The sequence below is a fragment of the Lycorma delicatula genome, chromosome 5 (assembly GCF_047948215.1).
Source record: "Lycorma delicatula isolate Av1 chromosome 5, ASM4794821v1, whole genome shotgun sequence".
NCBI classification, from domain to species: Eukaryota; Metazoa; Arthropoda; class Insecta; order Hemiptera; family Fulgoridae; genus Lycorma; species Lycorma delicatula.
Window position 1 is genome coordinate 28,933,785 of NC_134459.1, and position 21,474 is coordinate 28,955,258.

Sequence of the window (21,474 nt, forward strand, 5' to 3'; positions counted from 1 at the left end):
ATTAATCTCAATACAAAATTAATGAAAAAAAAACAACAAAATAACAATTACGGTTAAGCAAATAAGCACATACAAAAATATTTAAAAAAATAAATAAGGGGCATTTATTCAGTCAACATTTCCTAATACTTAACAAACATGTCTGGTGATAAAAACAGACAAACAAAAATATAAGACTGCATTAGAAGAACTTTCGTAACAAATTATATCTATTAATGTCAGTCCAATTCACTTCACAAATTAATAATGTGCGATTATATAGTTACTTCTTGATATACTCTTCTATTCATGTAATACCCATTTTTCTTTAAAAAAAATAATTTGAATATGACAAAAAACACAAATAGAAATAAATGACTTAAAAACTTACATATTTTCTCACATACACATTATACCATTAAGTATTCACAGCCAAATAAATAACAAAATTGATTATATAAATAATGTAAGTGATTTTTAATCTATTAAATATTAAATGATATTGAGTAATTAAAACACATGCACACATCCACGTGCACCACACACAATAAAGATATTAGTAATTATTACATAATTATCCAATGAAGAGAATGATTTTTTAAAAGCTTCTATATCCAAAACACTTTCTGTAAAATTCTTTTCTTCTACGGTTTTCACTAAGAATTTTGTGAAAAGAACCAAAGGATTATCCTGTACAAGAAACACAACCAATGTATGAACATAATCATTCATAGAAAAATATTATAAATAATAACAATTTTGAAAACTACCCACTCTCTTAATACATAATAATAACATGCTTCCAGAAGATCTGCTTTATTGATTCTGTTATTGTGCATAGTGCTAGGTTATCAAGGGTAAATTTTCTGATTTGTGCAAAACAGTATCTAATGCAGTTACTGCAATTAAATTTGTACACTTCTTGATGGCGAAATTTAATGGTAAGTGATTTGTTAATAATTATAATCTTCTTTACATAGTAATTTAACCTTCTAATTTTCTGAAAATGTTAGCCAATTTTGTATGAATGTTGGATGATGTGTTAGAATTTTGTTTGTTATTGCTAATAGATGCATTTTTGAAATTAACAAAAATCTTCCGTATTTTCGGCATTGTGCTATCTAGATGTAACATGTTGGTAAGTGTAGCTGTGCAGTTGCAACACACAAAATATATATTAGGTGTTCTGTTGTGTTTAATTCATGTCAGCAGGTGAGCATGTGTTATCATGCCGACAAGCGTATATATTATAAATATACACACATTACAAATATGAATATTTTAATGATCTAATATATGCAAAAAGAACTTCATGTTTATGTTTCACTCTTGATAAAGGTGTCAGTTATGGTAGGTTTCATCATATATTGAAATTGTGCTTGTAGAATATTGAAATTCTTGTTGTTTTAGAATATAATTAAGTCTAAGAAGTTGAGTAATTTGTTGTCATATTCTTTTTGTTGTCATATTTTAAAATAAAATGAAAGTTGAAATGAAATCTACTGATGAGTATGAGGTATATACGACACTATCAAGTCTAGTCTTTGTGTAGATATATGATATAATCAAAGTAGTATGCAAATGTGACATTTTATCAACATGTTTTACATTAAGTAGTATACTATACTGTATTTCAAAGTATTATTAAAGTATTTCAGCAAGAAGATAGATATTGGTAAACTCAATCACAGATGTGGTAGACAATAAATAGTATTTATTGTTATGTGTAACAGTTTTGCTCTGTTGTAGCTTGTGTTATCAAACACAATTATCAATTCCAATGCTGTATTTTTGCAATTCAGTGTTTCTTATATGTTGATAATTTTTTTTTTTAAGTCATTAGTTAATATGTTAATTAAATCAACTCTTAAATAATAACATGACTTTCACTTTATTTAAAAGAAAATGGCTCAAAAATGAACCAATAATTTAAAATTTAAATTCTGCAAAGTCATAAATATCAGTTTAGGAGGATCACTTTGAAAATTGTATATTAAAATTAAGAGAATTAGCTCTTAAACATGAAATTTAAAAAAATTTACCATACTTTTTGTATTTTACAAAAAATCAACTTGACATCAAACTGGCATAATCACTAAAGTTAAAATACAGTTTTCAATGTCCAACTTACATGAGAACTGTTTTTTTATCTTTAAATGATTCATGCAATTTATTCTATTGACATGATGTCAGATAACAACAATTTATAAACATCAACATGGTGACTACAAATAAAAGACTACTATACAAATGAAATATTAGTACAAGTTTGTACGGATAATAACATAATGAAAACATCATTCTTCAAAAAAAGTAAAATAGTTTTCTGAGAGAAGAAAAAATGTTTTTGACAACAAAAACTCAGGGCAACCATCAAGAAACATAACTGATGAAAACATAGTAACAGCTCATCGAACTATATGAAATCATCAAATGACTGTCAGACGTATAGTAAAACAAATAACATTGATAGGCGAATATTTAGGGAAAATCTTAACAAGAGTAGTAGTGTGCAAAAATGTTGCTGAGGTGGCTCTCTGTTATGCAGAAGCAAAGATGAGCTAAAATTTGTCAAAATCAAAACCTTTTAGAGATCCTATGACTGGATCTATCTGTTTATGATTTTTTTCTTTTCCCAAATGCACTAAAAGAACACCAAAAGGGATAAAGTTTGATGATACAGATGACAATCAATAGCAGTAAGATAGTAACTTTGAAGATGGATCCACAAAACCAATTTCAAAAAAGTTTTAAAGTGTGAACTAAGAGCATGTGTCAATGCACAGCTTTCCATAGAAATTACTTTGAAGGGAATCATAGAAATATTCAGCAATAAAGACATAGAAAGTTCATTTTAGTAAATTTTACTGTCAGATCTTGTAGACAGCTTAGACTTAAGCTGGAATACATACACAGATACCTCACAACAAAATAAGCCCAATTTCTATCTTTTAATAAATTGTGATTTTTTTTTTAGATCTAATTAATTTGATGTTGAGTTACACATGCAAAAGTTCTATTTAAGTTACTTTTCTATAATAAAATTTTAACTAGATATTGTAAAATTTCAACTACCACCTTCATACTTGTTCTTAAGAAATCTAATAAAATTGTAGTCTTAAAACTATTAATTAGATTATTAATTTATAGCAAAAAAAAAAAAACGCCTATTTTTACAGAAATTAGAGTTTAATAACTTTATTCTAAGTATTTATTTAGAGTGGTCCCACCAACTTGATACTCGTACTATGTGTTACCAGTCACTTAATTTATTTTAAAAATTCAATATTAATAAAAATCTTTTTATTGCATTTCATTCACTGTTTTCCAATAATTTCATTTAACATTTATTGAAGTGATTTCACAAACTTGGTAATGTTGAAACATTTGTTGAGAATAAACTGATTCCACAGCATTCACTGTAAAGTGATATGTGCAGTGAAATAAAAAAAAAAAGAATAAATAATATAAACAACTATTCTAGCTCTCTAAACTTGGCATGGAAATTGATGACAGCATATGAGACAATATTCATACCAAATATAAAGTCACACAATCACAAATAATATTAATTTAAATGACATGAACTGTTCTTATTAAATAATAAGAACAAACATTATCAATATAGTTCAAAAAAGTTGTTAGTGTACTGCAAAAAGTGATTTTAAAAGTTTCTGAAAAAATAGGGTATGCAATACAGTATAATAAATCATATAAATTAATAAAAAATGTAATTAAATGACAATTTGTAAATTTCATAATACTAACAAAATTTCATATAAAAATATATATAAAATTTGATACAAGTAACAAGCAAGAAATAATAATTAAATAAGTTGTGCCAATAAAAAGGCATAATTTAATATGCCACCATATCAATGAATTTAAAAAACATAACTACAGATTCATGAAGATGCATAGCTTAAGAACAATTGGGTAAATGTAAGGACATCATTAGGTTATAAAAATTAAATTATCATACACTTATGTGCAATAAAAAATAAGTAATATATTTTGTAACCATTATAAATTTTGACTAAAATAGTCTCACAGGGCTTAATTAAGTTGGTTATTTTATTTGTATTATGTACTTTTTATTTTATAAATTTTGTATTATGTCGACGGATGATTTTAAAAATGCGAGGTTAAATGGATTTATTCAGAGAAGACTGGTTATGGATAATTATGGCGTAATTCAATTCTTATCATACATTCTTGCTAAAAATAAAATTTTATGACAGTATGACATCATGCTCACAATGGGAACAAACGTTTCCCACAGAAAGTGTTACGTTAGTGTGTGTACATGCACTCACATAAACTTATTCTCAGGAATGGCGGTAAGGTTAGACTGGGAGACCATCAAAAGACGCATTTTTGTGTTTGGATTTGTCGGTGTGAGTCTGAGTGCAGTGACTTTGTTAGGAAAACTGTTCAGGAGGTTTGGAATTTATGTTTTATTCTGGATACAGGTATGAGAAACGATTATTAAAGGCCTCTCCGCAAAAATATTTCAATGGATCCATTACAATATTACTAATTCATCAACTATTTAATAAAGAACTATTAAAAATGTTACTTGTTATAATGATAAATTATGTTCAAAATTATAACTAGAATTAATTTTGGATTGGCCAATTCCATATTAGTATATGTATTAATAAGATGATTTGTAAAATTCTGATATGCAAATATCAAAGTTCAAGTAGCTAAATATATGGTTCTACAAGTTTCAAGTAGTTTAATAATAGGTGTTTGAATCAAATATCCACTAAGCAAAAGAGTATGTTTTATATGTTCTTTATGAATTTATTATTTATTTATTTTATTATATAGCTATCTATATATAAATAGCTTGTTTCATAACGAATAAATAACGTATAATTATTCATTGCTGTTAGTAACATTTTTTGATGTGTTGAATTACTGTAACTGGTTTTATGTTACCTTAGGAAATAAAATTATCAAGCAGCATAGTCTTAGTACATTGTTTCACAAATCCCAACATTAGTAAGTTCATTTTTTTTTTTAAACAAATTCTTTAAAACTTTTTATTTTTGTAAAAAATTTTAATTTATTGTAGTATAGAAGCATACAATTTCTAGAACCCAGTATTATTCAGTCAATTTACATTTTCAATAACTTAAATACTACTTTATTATAATACACCAGGGTTTATATTAAATATAATTAAAGTAACTGAAATAAATGTTTTAAACAGAAGTCTAAGATTCAATGACTTTTTAAAAGTCATTGAATTGTATGATCAATAATAAATGTTTTATTATAATACTGTGAAAAAACTACATATAATTTTTTCTTATATAAATATTAACATTATGCAGTTAATCAGGAAACTCTGAACGCTATAAAAACTAGTAAAAAAACACAACTATTAAAATAATGTTTCTGTGAAATAAGATATTACAGTTTGAATAACGTAACTAACTCCCAAGTTCAGGCTGTTATATTGTTTTTTTAACTGATAACATTTGTAAATAAAGGTTGTTATTCTTTGAGATTTTGCTTTAAAAATACTAGATGGATAGCTTTCTAGGAAGAAAACCAAAGCATGGTTTCTGGGGAGGTGGAGATAACCACCTCCCTGGTGGGGAGGTTATCTAATGTAGGCTATAAGCTAAATATTTAATTGAAAATTCAATGTTTCACAAATTATTTTTCAAACTAAGTGCAAATAATACTCAAAAATTGAACTATCAATTGTAAGTTTCAGAATCATTATCTTATGACAAATTTAATAACACAAAAACTTTTTTGTCCCATAACTTGTCTACTTAGGTTCATTCGTAGAACCGCTATTGTATCAGAAATTAAGAAAATATCTTACTAATACATATGATACTAAAGAATTGGCCAATCCAAGATTAGTTTTAATTACAGTTTTACTTATAGTTTTGCCATTTTAACATGCTACAATTTTAATAATAATATTTTTAAAGTTATTTTCTTTAAAGAATTTAACGATGAGTAAGTAATAAGTAGAGCCAAGAATGTTTCTTATGGAGTGGCCTTTTATTTAAATTCTCATACCTGTGTTCCTTATAATTCACGGTTTGTAAAATTTCAAGATCAGTTTTTTTTATATATATACGCACTACACACAACTTGCCAAGACAAAATCACGCATACAACTGACACTTTCTGATGGTGTTACAGGTCTAATACCACCACTATTTCTCTGATTTGTCAAAGTCTGTGTGAGTATGTGTATCCACACAAATGTAACTCTCTTTATATAGAAAACGTTAGTACATTTTTTCAGCATGTCATGTTTCTTAAAATTTTATTTTAAGAAATAATTTAATAACAAATGAATCATGCTGCTATTAATTTAACTATTAAATTTTAACAAATATATCATCCATCGACGTATAAAAAATTCATATAACAAAATAGTTTAATATAAAATAAAATACAAATGAATTCACAAATTTACATAACTCAATTTAATTGCATTTTAAATTTAGGTCAGAATTTATAACGGTTACACAATAGGTTATTTTATACGGTTATATAGTTTATAGTTTATACGATAGGAATAGTGAAGAGAATGAAAGAATTAGAGATCACTGATATACACTCCAAAATTAATTATAGAAAACGGGAAGAAGAATAAAAAATTTATAATTGCACTTAAGACATTCATTTCTCTATATTTATGCTGATAATGGAAAACAATAAATTCAAACCAGATGAACCACATATTTTGTTTTACTATATTTAAATCAGTTTAAATCTATCTACTTTTATAGTTTACTTAACAATCAAAGACATCCATTAAAATTTTAAAACAAAATATAGGTCGTTTTATTTTATTTTACTCTATAATCCACTTATATAAACAATATGAAACACATCATTTACATAAAAAAAGTGGGAAAACACAGATTTTGATGCGTTTGTTTAGCATGTGCAACTTTTAAGCTCTGAAACTTAATTGCAAAATGATTCTGTAATTTCTAGTTCAAATACATTAAATCATAAACTTATCTTTAACCACATCAAATTTAACGTTTATCTGAAAACTATTTTAGCAATAAGAAGCTGTTAAAAAAAATTCCATCTGCAGTTATTGAATTGAAATGAATTATAACAGAAGCAAACAGTTTTATTTCAGAAATTAAAGAGTGAGGATATTTATAAGACTCTTTGCACTCAAGTGCAAAGTTGAGTATATTTACAAAGTTGCTAAAACACTAACATATTGATATAAGTTTAAACATTTTCATTGAATCCATCATCCACAGTATAATTTCAAATCAGAATCTACACCAACAAAACCAAAGATGGGAAACAAGATTAGGAATAAGAAAAAGATATGGATCGTCAGGCAAGACAATCTATTCATTAGGATCACAAAGCAATATAAGAAAGATTAATAACTGTGTATGTACAATTTATTAAAATTTACTATCAAAATTATTGGAGTAACATCCACCATCCTTTGCTATTCCCAAATCCCGGATTGATAACTTGGTGTCACTTTTGTATAGCATTTATGGCTTTGTTAGAGTTACAAACAATTTTTAAATAAACTAAAAAGTACTACAGTAAAAGTAGACACTAAGTAAGGAAATAATAAGAAAATTAACTTTTTTAGCACATGTAGGTACTAAAAAAATGTCTACAGGGTCTTGCAGAATAAGATGGTCTATAGAGGATTGCGAACAAGGAGGTAAAAGATAAATTTTGTAAGTAAAACTACTTACTTTACCAAAACAAGTGTCTAAAAATTATTCTTTAAAAGTTACAAATTCTCTGCCCTTTGACCTTTCTTATTTTTGTAAATTATAAAAAATAACTGAATTGTAATATTTAAAATTTTTTTATCCCCCGCTTCAGAAAAAATTTTTTTTTCCTTTATCTTGAAAACTAAAAATCTAATAAAAAACAACCATAAACAAAAGTTTTAGAGAAATTATTCCTATAATTTGCTATTTCTTTCTTCAGTGTACTTTCAGAACTGACTGAGTAATGGAAAACGTGCATAAAATTATTAATATTTTTTAAATGCATTTTTACAAATAACCTGGATATCATCGAGTATAATAAAAAAATCTAAATTTTTTTTTTAGTTGCTGAATAAGTTTGTAAATTTACTTCTTCTAAATTTCTTAAGACAAAAAAAATTCACAGGAAAAAATAATACCTATCTTTGAATTCTCTGAAATTTTTAGATAAAAAATTTTTACAAGATAATATGTAATAATTTTTTTCATAAAACACTGACCGACAACAATGTTCATCAGTTAATGTTAATTGACCAGTTGCCCTTTGGTCCGAGAAGATGGTGAATGACATAAAACTCAGACCCCCTCCGACCTAACGCTGATATTTGTTCTCCAGATACAGACAAAACTGGGTTGTACACAACAGCAAGTAGTAGCATAATAGACAAGTAAAAACGAATTGTTTTTCAGTGAACAAGAAATTAAAGGTAGTTAACATCCATTTAAATAAATATGGTATAAGTACAATCTCGGCGGAGGTCATATAAAGTATGATAAGAGCTCTATCACATTCTACTATATGAAGAATGATTTGGCAAAAGACTTAGATGTGTGAGAATCAGATATAAAGATGTCATCTTTTGGTTTGTTAAAGATAAGTATGAACAATACTAGAGTAAACAATACTATCTTCGGTATCAATACAATAACTGATCAGAAAAAAAGATTGTTCTGAAGTATAAAATTAGAAAAAAAGTGTTATAATCTCAAAATTCTTGGATTGGCTGGATATCAATCAGAAAATACTTCTTAAAAAAGATTATTGGAAAATTATTTAAGAAAACCTACGTATGAAATATGATGAAAGTACGGATGAAATTGTTTCTGCAAAAAATATTATGATTTAAATGCGATATATTTTGAAGGTTGACAAAACTAATTTTTTTGTAAATTCTCAAAATGCACAATGAATTTTATCACTAGAATAAAACAAAATTTTATACTTATTAAAAAAGATGTTTTTTTAATTTTTAATGGTTTGTTTTTTAATTTTCTAATTAAGTAATGGTTCAGATTAGTTGAAAAATCATATTTCTTTTCCCCGTGTTTGATGTCAAGAGGTGTTTTTTTGTTTTGCATTATTACGTAAATCATCAAAAAATGTTTCATTCTTATATTACCAGGTCAAGTGTATGTTTGATATTTATAGAAACTAGATTTATATCAGAAGATTTTTTTGGAAAAACATCAAATAAAATTTCTGCTGTAAAAAAAAATCACATAAAGTTAATCAAGAAGAGTAAAGTCAAAGTCACTTAAGTTATCTAGGAGTCATACAGTTATTTACATACAGCAGATGAATTTTGGTCAGTTTTAATGGAAATAAAAAAAATTTTTAAAGCAGCCCAGTTTTCAAATACTGAAGCCAAAACTTTTGAAATAGAAGACATCTTCTTCTTCCCTGGGTTGAAATGCATTACCCAATTACATTCAAAAAGTATCTGTAGGTAAACGTACCAAAACACTGGAAATTCCATTGAATAAAATAAATAGTGAAAAAAATTGGCATTTAGACATTTCTTTTAAAAGTCTATGCAGTAAAATGAAATTTAAATGGTGCACTAAACAATGATAAAAGCTCCCTAAGGGGAAAATTCATTAACTTTCATTTGAAGACTTTAATAGCCAGCCATAATGGTTCCTCTACCATAACACTAGCCAATTAATTTTTTCTCAAATTCAGATGGCAAAAGAATATTTGATATTACTTCAAACAGTTTTTGAGCAGTATAGTCAGAACTAATGTTATTAAATCTTAAAAATTGTTTAATAATTTGCTGACTATGGTTACATATCTTAATGTATTATTACACTGGAAAATTTTATTAAAGTAAGTGGAACCATCAATTTCTACAAAAAAGAAGATAAGACTAGACCAAATTTTGTTTCATAATTAATTATTAATACGATCTGCAGCATCTCTAAAACTTCTATTTTGGATTTTTTTGGTCACTGTGATCTGTAAAAATATTCATTATTTTTCCATTGTGATTTATTACCTCTTCAGAACATACATAAAAAATTGAAGTTAATAGTAATTTAAACTTTCCAAGATTAAGGGAACCAAATAAATCATCATGAGAATAGCGAACTAATCGTTTAAAAAAAATTACTATCCCAACAGCTCTCATAGTAAGTATATTTAACCGAAAATGTTTGATAAAATTTGCCATGAATAACTAAGAATATATTTATATTACATTGTTTATTTCTATTTACATTTTTTTTAGTAGTTTAAATTGAATAACAGATTTCAAATGTTCTGCAAATATATGTGTTTATATATTGATCAAGCTGCATTTGCAAAATTGTCAAAACCAGCACTATTCCAAGTCACTTTTTTGACAGCAACTAAACTGAACCAATAAAAAAATGTATTTAAATTAAAACTATCACACAACCTCTTTCTACGTACCAAGCATTTTTAAAATGAAAATTGTTGGATTTGCTTAGGGGGCAATTTATACAGGTAACATATTTTTTAAAGCAAAGTGGGAATTCAATAAATCATTCTTGCTCTCTTCTTTCCAGTGATTAAATCATCAAGTCATACCACACTATCAGCTCACTACATCACATCTAGAGTTGTAACTCAGGACTTAGTCCCATCACAGGTGACCACTTGACAGTCAACTATGAAAGGTCTTTTAAGGAATACTCCTTCGACTGAACCAAGCATCATTACAGTTCAGAGAAGGTAGCTCTCGGATACAACAGGTTGCCACTTAGAAGGTAACATGTAATTGGGAGCATTGGAATGCCCTAACACATGAATAAGAACAATACAAAATCAAAAATCAAACCAAAACAAATTACTTACATTTCTACAAACAGTGTAAACTCACTCATGCAGACTTGTAAACTAAAAATAATAACTGACCTAATGGACCAACCGTCATCATGGAACTGTAGGAAATAAGAAACACTGACCAGAATGGATGCCATGGAATTTCAAGGATATAGGCTCTACTATCTTGCAATAAAATATGCAGATTACCTACTTAAAAAGTTAACTTTTCTTGAAATAAAAATATATGTTTTCATAAAACATTTTTCTCATCTTTTGAAAAATAAACATTTTATAAAAAAAAAAGGTTGGATAAAACTTTAATATATGTTCCAAATTACCATAATTACAGAGGCGAAACAAAAGCAAATTTTAATAAGAATTTTACATGTAAATTCATAGCCATTGGTCTCACACAGAGATAAAGAAAAGCCAAATTTAAGCTGTAGTGTAATAACTTTATGCTCTACTTTGTGTAATCAATATTTTCAGATATTTTACAAAAAAAAATTATGAAATGTATTAATTTTTGAAGTAAAAAGCAAAAGAAACATTATTTTAAATTACTTTTTATACATTTAATTTTACTTTTTTTTGATAAATTAAATTTAGACGTCTGAACTTAATAATTCTGATGATATATTGTAAGTTGTTTCAAAAGATAAAAGGTCGATGTCCTAACACATCAAAAACTTATAAAACTATTGACAACATAAAATAAAAAAATATTATGATCAGTAAATCACTATTAGAGCAGTTACTCTAGAGGCAGAAAACTCTTATGTGTGAAATAATTTTGACAGAAAATTTGGGTACAAAACAAGTAGCAATAAGATTTTCAATAAAAAGCATATGAAAAACATTGGACTACTAGATATTCGCAAATTATACAATTTTTTTTGTACATGATTTCTTTTTTCTAAATAAAGTTACTTTTTATTAAATAAAGTCTGTGTTCAGATTAATTTGCACAATACTGTAATCAAATAATGCATTTGAACTGTTTAGATCTATAGATTTAATATATAATTTTTATCAAATTTAATCCATCTGTAATTTTAATATTTTTCAAATGAAATCTGTTCAGCTCTGGTTTTTTTAATGTGCCATTTTCTAAAATTTTAATGTTGATGCAGATTTATTTAGATACAAGCGATACAAACAAGCACTACACGGAACAACATTATTCAATTTTTCAAACTGCTTCGTAGAATAAAGCGTAGATATAAGATCAATTACAAGCAAATTTTACACGTAGCAGATAAAAAAAAAAAAAAACTAAATCTCAGCTGAATCAAACGATAAAAGATTTACAACCGCATTGAATTGATAAAATAGAATATAAACAAACAACACAAGATAGGTCAAAAATATAATTTGGTTATACAGGGATTTCATAAGATTAAAGATGAACACGACTGTCGACACTGTAACAGGATATTCCAATCGAGTAAGGAATAGATTAGAATTAACTAACTGTATAAAACTTACAGAAGAAATCTTCTAATAATTGGAAAGCAAATTGTTTTAAAATTAGAAAATTTTAAATATGAGGCGAGCAAGATTTTTTTTATTTTATATAATAATTTTATCAAGTAAACATCAATTGTTCAACTATATAACTTAAATAATAATGAAATGCTGCTTTTTACTGGTAAAAGACAAACTTATAGACTTTATTTAATTTCAAATTACTTGACATATACCGATCAGAAATCGCTAACTAATCAGAAAGAAATAACTAAATCATACTGTAATAAAATCACCATACCATTTAGATTCACTATTTTTTTAGACAAGTTTTCTTATAAATGACTCTGTAGTAATAGCAGTTTAATGAACAAAGATTTTTAAACCAGCAACAAAAAAAAAAAAATAGTATAATAAAGAAAAAAATATTTTTTTATTACATACCTCTTTGGCAATCTGATCAAGCGCTTGATCCTCAGCCGAGTGTTTTGTAGTAGTTCTTCTTCTACCGGCGACTTGATTTTCCATCATTTTTATTTACAGTATAATATTAAATAAACCGATACGTATATATAAAGTGTACTTCAATAATTAATGAATATATTTAACAATATTACACAGGTACTTTTCAACATATACATGTATGTATTAACTATTACACATGTACAGTATGTGAACGATACATACATGTATTAAAATGCTACTGTGTTTAACAAATGATGACCACTACATCCTGCAACAAAACAACAAATGCACTTATTAATTTATTGATTAGATAAATAATATTCTTTTTCATGATAAGATCTGAATAAAATATATAAAGAGAAAAAACACACACACACAAAGAAAGATACATATACCAAAATCAGGCTATCTTCTTCAAATTTTTATTTTTAATTAATCCGTAACTTTTTTTTTATAACTCATTAAATTTCAGAAATAAAACTAAGCATTCATTCAACTTATTTTCTCTTTTTTTGGGGGCAAAAAATGCTTTCGTGTTACAATCACCCAAGTTAAAATAATAACAAAACTTCTCCGATATAAAAATATTATCAAAATAGGGTTAAAACTAAGATAATAGGAATAAAATTCAAATAGTAAAAGAAACAAAACAATTAGGATAATACATGAAAATAATACAAATAACAAAATAATACAAACATTTTGGAGGGTTAAATCTTATTAAGCATATTAATTCTTTTTAGAAGTAATAATTCCCGGTTTAGTACGTTCTTGTCATTTTTGAGGACGTGCCATATGTCCCTCAGCAATTTAGAGTTACGATGTAAGGCCGCATAGCATATGCAGTCCACAAGGATATGGTGCACAGTCAAACTGCAGTCGCATCAGACGCACAATGGTGTGCTCTCCGTTGACATCAGGTGTCTATGAGTAGCCTTGGTATGTCCTAAACGCAATCAAAACAGAGGATTACTTCCTCTCGGCGAACTTTCCTGCATGATGAGTCCCTTGGCATCACAGTGATTTTTATATGTCAGAGTTTATTATTTGCTGTAGCAATCCGGTCAATCTTCAGACTTCTTCAAAATGTACTTTTAATGGAATTTATGAAATTGGTAGTTGTAACACGAGTGGAGAAAGACGGTTGGCTACATGTATCTTTAGCAGCAGAATCCGCACACTCGTTACCCATTCAAATTCTGGATTATTTTTTTCTCATTCATTATATTTTAGTTTTGATCAGTAAATCTAATATTTGCACTGTAAATCTAATAGTCATTTAATATTTTACAATTTAAAAAAAAACAAATGAAATAAAGATGTCGTGCATAAAGATTAATTCGGTTTACAAAAAATTATGCCGACAAATGAAGTAACTTTACTATTCAAAATTAATCTAAATTAATCAAAATTAATCAAAATTAAGACAGGCTCGAAAACAAAAACCATTTTTTTTAATAGACCAACAAAAGAGGGAAGAAAATAATTCCGGTTTTCAGCTTTATGTTTGTTTTGAAGGACTTCTATCGATATTGTGAACTCTTTCTCTTGGAATTTGATAGCTGTCACTATTATCATGCTTTAGAAGCAAACCGAGTGAAACTTTACATCAGTTAGTTTATGTCAATGAGTCCAAAAAAGGAACATTTTCAACTTTTTTATTTCAATAAAAGCAAAAAACTGCTGAGGCTCACAAAGAGATTCATGACGTTTATGGTATTGATCACTTAAAAGAAGCACATATCAAAAAATTCCATTCAGGAGATTTTTCACTCAAAAATGACCGTCATTCTGGTCGATCTACTTAAGTCAATGAAGACCAAATAAATGCCATATTTGAATCAGATTAACATTTTAACTGTGCAAGCGATCACAGAAAGGTTAAATGTATCGCACACAATGATTGAAAATTACACTGAATGTCTTGGACTTGTTTGCCTTGATGTTTGGATTCTGCACAAATCGAGAGGTTCACCGAGACCTTCACGATTAAGTCAAACCTTTTTTTTGAAACAAATCATCACTGGTGATGATAAAGGAATAGTCTATAGTAACACCAATCACAAACAATCACGGTCCAAGCGTGATGAACCACATCAAAGCTGAATCACATTAAAAAAACATCATGCCAGTGGGATTACAAAGTGTTTGTTGTGTATTTTGAGCTGCTTCAAGGAATCAATTCAGTTGTTTACTGTCAACAACTAATAAAACTGGAGAAAGCAATAAAAAGAAAAACAGCCAGAACTACCAAATTGCAAAGGAATGGATATTTCACAAAGACGATGCAAGGTCTCACCCATCTTTGGTAACTCACGGAAAATTATTGGTGCTCGGTCAGTAAGTGATCGTCTCATCTCCCCCGTACAGCCCTGATTTTGCACCATCAGATTCATATTTGCAAAAACTCTGAATAGTAAAACTTTCACTAATGTTGATGCGACCTGAAATCTCACTCAGTTTAGTTGTTTTCTGATAAGGATGAGAATCTCACATGCTCTATGAGTGTGGAATCATGAAGTTACTAGAAAGATGGCAAAATGGAAAATATGTAATTGATTAAAGTTCATAATAGGTATAAAAAAAGACTGAGTTTTATTTCACAATACAAAATTTATTTATTTATTTCACAATACAAAACCCAGCATATGTACATTTTTTTTTTTTTTAATGCATGTTCAAGCATTACTCTTCACCAAATTAACAGGTCTTTAGTATTTTATAGGGGAAACAAATTCTTCTACAGTAAGTTTTTTCTAGATACCTTAAATAAATTTTTTTTATGAAAAATTATATTACCAACCTATATAAATAATTTTTAATATAAGTTAACACATTTTACCGATAGAAATTTTTTAAGTTTATATACACACATCTCTCTTGTAGATACTTTTTACATAATCTCCTTATTCATTTATAATCATTATTATTATTTTCTTTTTAATTAAGCTATAAAACTTTCAACGGGTAGACATACAACATTTGTTTTAGAAAATCACAAAAAATTAGTTTTTACTTAAGTTTCAATAAGATAAATCTTTTGCACATCATTTACATTTTTAATTTTAAGTAATGTAAAATACAGTTTAAAGTATCGTGTAATTAAAATATTCTATTTTGTAAGTAATTTAATGATGAAAATTTTAATTTACAAACTAGTAACAATTTTTTTCCGAGATTAAATTAAGTATTAAAAAACTAGTAAACAATAAACCTTATTTTAACCTGAAGATTCTTCACAGGCATAATTATAACATAAGAAATTAATTTAATTAATACCCACTTGTAAGACTAATGTGACTGCAAAGTAAGTAAACTTAATTTAAAAAAATTACAGCATCAAAAACATATTTTTTTTTTTGTCTTCAGTCATTTGACTGGTTTGATGCAGCTCTCCAAGATTCCCTATCTAGTGCTAGTCGTTTCATTTCAGTAAACCCTCTACATCCTACATCCCCAACAATTTGTTTTACATACTCCAAACGTGGCCTGCCTACACAATTTTTCCCTTCTACCTGTCCTTCCAATATTAAAGCGACTATTCCAGGATGCCTTAGTATGTGGCCTATAAGTCTGTCTCTTCTTTTAACTACATTTTTCCAAATGCTTCTTTCTTCATCTATTTGCCGCAATACCTCTTCATTTGTCACTTTATCCACCCATCTGATTTTTAACATTCTCCTATAGCACCACATTTCAAAAGCTTCTATTCTTTTCTTCTCAGATATTCCGATTGTCCAAGTTTCACTTCCATATAAAGCGACACTCCAAACATACACTTTCAAAAATCTTTTCCTGACATTTAAATTAATTTTTGATGTAAACAAATTATATTTCTTACTGAAGGCTCGTTTAGCTTGTGTTATTCGGCATTTTATATCGCTCCTGCTTCGTCCATCTTTAGTAATTTTACTTCCCAAATAACAAAATTCTTCTACCTCCATAATCTTTTCTCCTACTATTTTCACATTCAGCGGTCCATCTTTGTTATTTCTACTACATTTCATTACTTTTGTTTTGTTCTTGTTTATTTTCACGCGATAGTTCTTGCGTAGGACTTCATCTATGCCGTTCATTGTTTCTTCTAAATCCTTTTTACTCTCGGCTAGAATTACTATATCATCAGCAAATCGTAGCATCTTTATCTTTTCACCTTGTACTGTTACTCCGAATCTAAATTGTTCTTTCACATCATTAACTGCTAGTTCCATGTAAAGATTAAAAAGTAACGGAGATAGGGAACATCCTTGTCGGACTCCCTTTCTTATTAGGGCTTCTTTCTTATGTTCTTCAATTGTTATTGTTGCTGTTTGGTTCCTGTACATGTTAGCAATTGTTCTTCTATCTCTGTATTTGAACCCTAATTTTTTTAAAACGCTGAACATTATATTCCAATCTACGTTATCGAAAGCCTTTTCTAGGTCTATAAACGCCAAGTATGTTGGTTTGTTTTTCTTTAATCTTCCTTCTACTATTAATCTGAGGCCTAAAATTGCTTCCCTTGACCCTATACTTTTTCTGAAACCAAATTGGTCTTCTCCTAACACTTCTTCCACTCTCCTCTCAATTCTTCTGTATAAAATTCTAGTTAAGATTTTTGATGCATGACTAGTTAAACTAATTGTTCTATATTCTTCACATTTATCTGCCCCTGCTTTCTTTGGTATCATAACTATAACACTTTTTTTGAAGTCTGATGGAAATTCCCCTTTTTCATAAATATTACACACCAGTTTGTATAATCTATCAATCGCTTCCTCACCTGCACTGCGCAGTAATTCTACAGGTATTCCGTCTATTCCAGGAGCCTTTCTGCCATTTAAATCTTTTAATGCTCTCTTAAATTCAGATCTCAGTATTGTTTCTCCCATTTCATCCTCCTCAACTTCCTCTTCTTCCTCTATAACACCATTTTCTAATTCATTTCCTCCGTATAACTCTTCAATATATTCCACCCATCTATCGACTTTACCTTTCGTATTATATATTGGTGTACCATCTTTGTTTAACACATTATTAGATTTTAATTTATGTACCCCAAAATTTTCCTTAACTTTCCTGTATGCTCCGTCTATTTTACCAATGTTCATTTCTCTTTCCACTTCTGAACACTTTTCTTTAATCCACTTTTCTTTCGCCAGTTTGCACTTCTTATTTATAGCATTTCTTGATTGCCGATAGTTCCTTTTACTTTCTTCATCATTAGCATTCTTATATTTTCTACGTTCATCCATCAGCTGCAATATATCGTCTGAAACCCAAGGTTTTCTACCAGTTCTCTTTATTCCGCCTAAGTTTGCTTCTGCTGATTTAAGAATTTCCTTTTTAACATTCTCCCATTCTTCTTCTACATTTTCTACCTTATCTTTTTTTCTCAGACCTCTTGCGATGTCCTCCTCAAAAATCTTCTTTACCCCCTCTTCCTCAAGCTTCTCTAAATTCCACCGATTCATCTGACAACTTTTCTTCAGGTTTTTAAACCCCAATCTACATTTCATTATCACCAAATTATGGTCGCTATCAATGTCTGCTCCAGGGTAAGTTTTGCAGTCAACGAGTTGATTTCTAAATCTTTGCTTAACCATGATATAATCTATCTGATACCTTGCAGTATCGCCTGGCTTTTTCCAAGTGTATATTCTTCTATTATGATTTTTAAATTGGGTGTTGGCAATTACTAAATTATACTTTGTGCAAAACTCTATAAGTCGGTCCCCTCTTTCATTCCTTTTGCCCAGCCCGTATTCACCCACTATATTTCCTTCCTTGCCTTTTCCAATGCTTGCATTCCAATCTCCAACTATTATTAAATTTTCATCTCCTTTTACGTGTTTAATTGCTTCATCAATCTCTTCGTATACACACTCTACCTCATCATCATCATGGGCGCTTGTAGGCATATAAACGTTAACAATCGTTGTCGGTTTAGGTTTTGATTTTATCCTTATTACAATGATTCTATTGCTATGCGTTTTGAAATACTCCACTCTCCTCCCTATCTTCTTGTTCATCACGAAACCTACTCCTGCCTGCCCATTATTTGACGCTGAATTAATTACTCTAAAATCACCCGACCAAAAGTCGCCTTCCTCTTCCCACCGAACCTCACTAATTCCTACTATATCCACATTCATCCTATCCATTTCCCTTTTTAAATTTTCTAGCCTACCAACCTTTTTTAAGCTTCTAACATTCCACGCTCCGACTCGTAGAATGTTATTTTTTAATTTTCTGGTGACCCCTTCCTTAGTAGTCCCCACCCGGAGATCCGAACGGGGGACTATTTTACCTCCGGAATATTTTACCAAGGAAGGCGCCTCCATTATTGCTATGTGAAAATGCAGAGAGCCACATTTTCTTGGAAAAAAAGCAGCTGTAGTTTTCCATTGCTTTCAGCTGCACAGTACTCAGAGAACTGAGTGATGTTGATACGACCGTTTAAGTCATTGTGACTCACGCCCCTAACAACTACTGAAAGAGCTGCTGCCCTCTTTCAGGAATCATTCCTTAGTCTGGCTCTCAACAGATACCTCTCCGATATGGTTGCACCTTCGGTCCAGCTACTCTGTATCCCTGAACACTCAAGCCCCCTCACCAACGGCAAGGTCTCATGATTCATAGAGGAGGCAAAAACATATTACAAAAAAAGTATACACTTCAATGTGATTAGACACAAAAGAATAAAAAATAAAATATTTATATTTTATTGGTCAGGGGGAAGAGAGGGCAGGAAAAGGACACTGATAAACAGAAAGAGAAAGATGAATAATAAAACAGAATAGCGTATACCACAAATATACCGGATAAACAATTAGTAGATATAACTTACAAAAACAGTTACAGTGTCACTACCTGTGAGTGAAACAACAAACTAACTTCTAAAACAGTATACACATCACACTATTTAAAGGACATGTAAAAAAATTATCATTTCAAACTTATATAACGTTTTGTAATTAAAATTTTATAACAAAAAAATAATTTTGTTTAAAAATCTTTAGACGATAAAAGATTTTCTTTAAACTAATTAGAATGTTTCATTAAGTAGTTATGTTTGTTCATTTTAACAGTATTTAAAATGTTATGCGTTTTACTTAACCTGCACATATATTAAAAATCGATTTCTGTATTTTTATAAAATCTTATGATGTCAAATAAAGTATAACAGATTTTGTTTGTGAATTAAAATAACATAAAATGGTTATTTATTAATAAAAATATTTCAAAACAAGATGTAACAACACAATTTGCTCTTATAACACAGAACTGTCCTAGATACACCGGAAGCTTTAACAGTATGAACACGATACAAAACTAGCAGAAAGCTGGATGTTGAAAATACATAGTTTTTCTCAAATTAATAAAACATAAGAAAGCTCCTGATGAAAAAAGAAACACTGCAATTTAAAATAGTTTGCAATATAAAAATTTAGACAATTGCTGAAAATAAAATTACAATTATAATAAATAGGAGCATAAGCATGTTTTCACAAAGTTTCTTGTGCTTTTAATCACTTTAACAATTGTGAAAATCTTTAATTAAATTAAATGTGCTAATCCATTAAATTTATTGATTTCATATAATAATATGAACCTAAAACCCAAAGAAGTTTATTCACTGTTTACAATGGAAACAAATTTTCAGAAGTTAGATTCTGCGACTTACAAACTGTGACTGCAGACATTAGCAGAAGAAATTGCTTTCTTTAACAATTTAATTTCAAACTTCTAGTTTGTTTTAATAAATAAATTAGAAAAAATTAATGAACATATCTAGTATATTGTAAAATTTCCTTGTATAATTAGTTTTTATTTTTTTGGTTTATTTTTTGGTGCCGGGCAAGATTGTCTATACCAATAGATTCCTTCTTCTCCATATCAATTAAGGGGGTGCAGGTCTAACTCTACCAGGTTTTCCATGCTGAAGATACCAGAATCTAAAGAGTGATGTATCTTTGTATCTGGTAAGGATACTGCTTTTGAGGTGATTGGTCGAGTTCAATTTCTGTACAGTGGCTATATAATAAGCCCCAAGATTTAAGATTTAAGACTTAGCTAAACTCGAGCCTCTCACTCTCCTCAATAATTATCATTTGATCCGAATGTATTTCTGCAAACGGCAATTTTCATTATAAATATTTAAGGGCCTGTCTTATTCATGTTAAGATTCATCTGTACCTTCTCAAAGCTCAATCATCATGTTCCATTAGAGCACTTAAGTTATTTAACATGACGTTGCTGACTTACATTATGATTTTCTCTTACTCTTTCTACCTAATTCTATTACACTTCAGTTCAACACATTTATGTTTGACTCAATCGAAAAATAAAATTTGTCTTTCATAATCTACTGTACTTCGACTTTTATAAATTTAGATACTATAATATTAAACTTAATTTCATAAATATCATCTACGTCCAATATACAGATTATTTATCTCTCTCTCTTATATATATATATATATATATATATATGAGAGAGGGGTAGGGGAGTGTTGGGTGGGAGAGTGAAGAGAGGGGGAGAGACAGAGGAGCCCTGGAGATGAGAGTGAGGGAGAGATAGCAGAGATATATATATATATATATATATATAGCAGTTTCTCACAAGTAAAATGCAAAGAATTCATGACACCTTCTACAAAAAGAGTAGAAAAGAAGGATCATATAAAAATAGGTCTGGAATCTTTTTGGGTTAAAGCTAACAAAAGATTTCATTCAAATTTCTGCTCTAAGGATAAAATA

At 28.6% G+C, this 21,474-nt stretch overlaps 1 protein-coding gene across 5 annotated transcripts in view; it reads right to left on the minus strand.

The window, feature by feature from the left end:
* The window catches only part of LOC142324836 (uncharacterized), an 85,506-nt gene that overhangs the window by 11,531 nt on the left and 52,501 nt on the right, over positions 1–21,474 (minus strand). For 4 of the 5 annotated variants that reach the window (XM_075365869.1, XM_075365867.1, XM_075365866.1 and 1 more), the window contains exons 2-3: positions 12,712–13,000; positions 550–669 (exon numbers count right to left, since the gene is read on the minus strand). In XM_075365869.1, the coding sequence (XP_075221984.1) occupies positions 550–669; positions 12,712–12,798 (207 nt within the window). In that variant the 5' untranslated portion in view covers positions 12,799–13,000. The remainder of the gene's footprint in view (positions 1–549; positions 670–12,711; positions 13,001–21,474) is intronic. The other variant, XR_012756410.1, reaches the window with a different exon arrangement.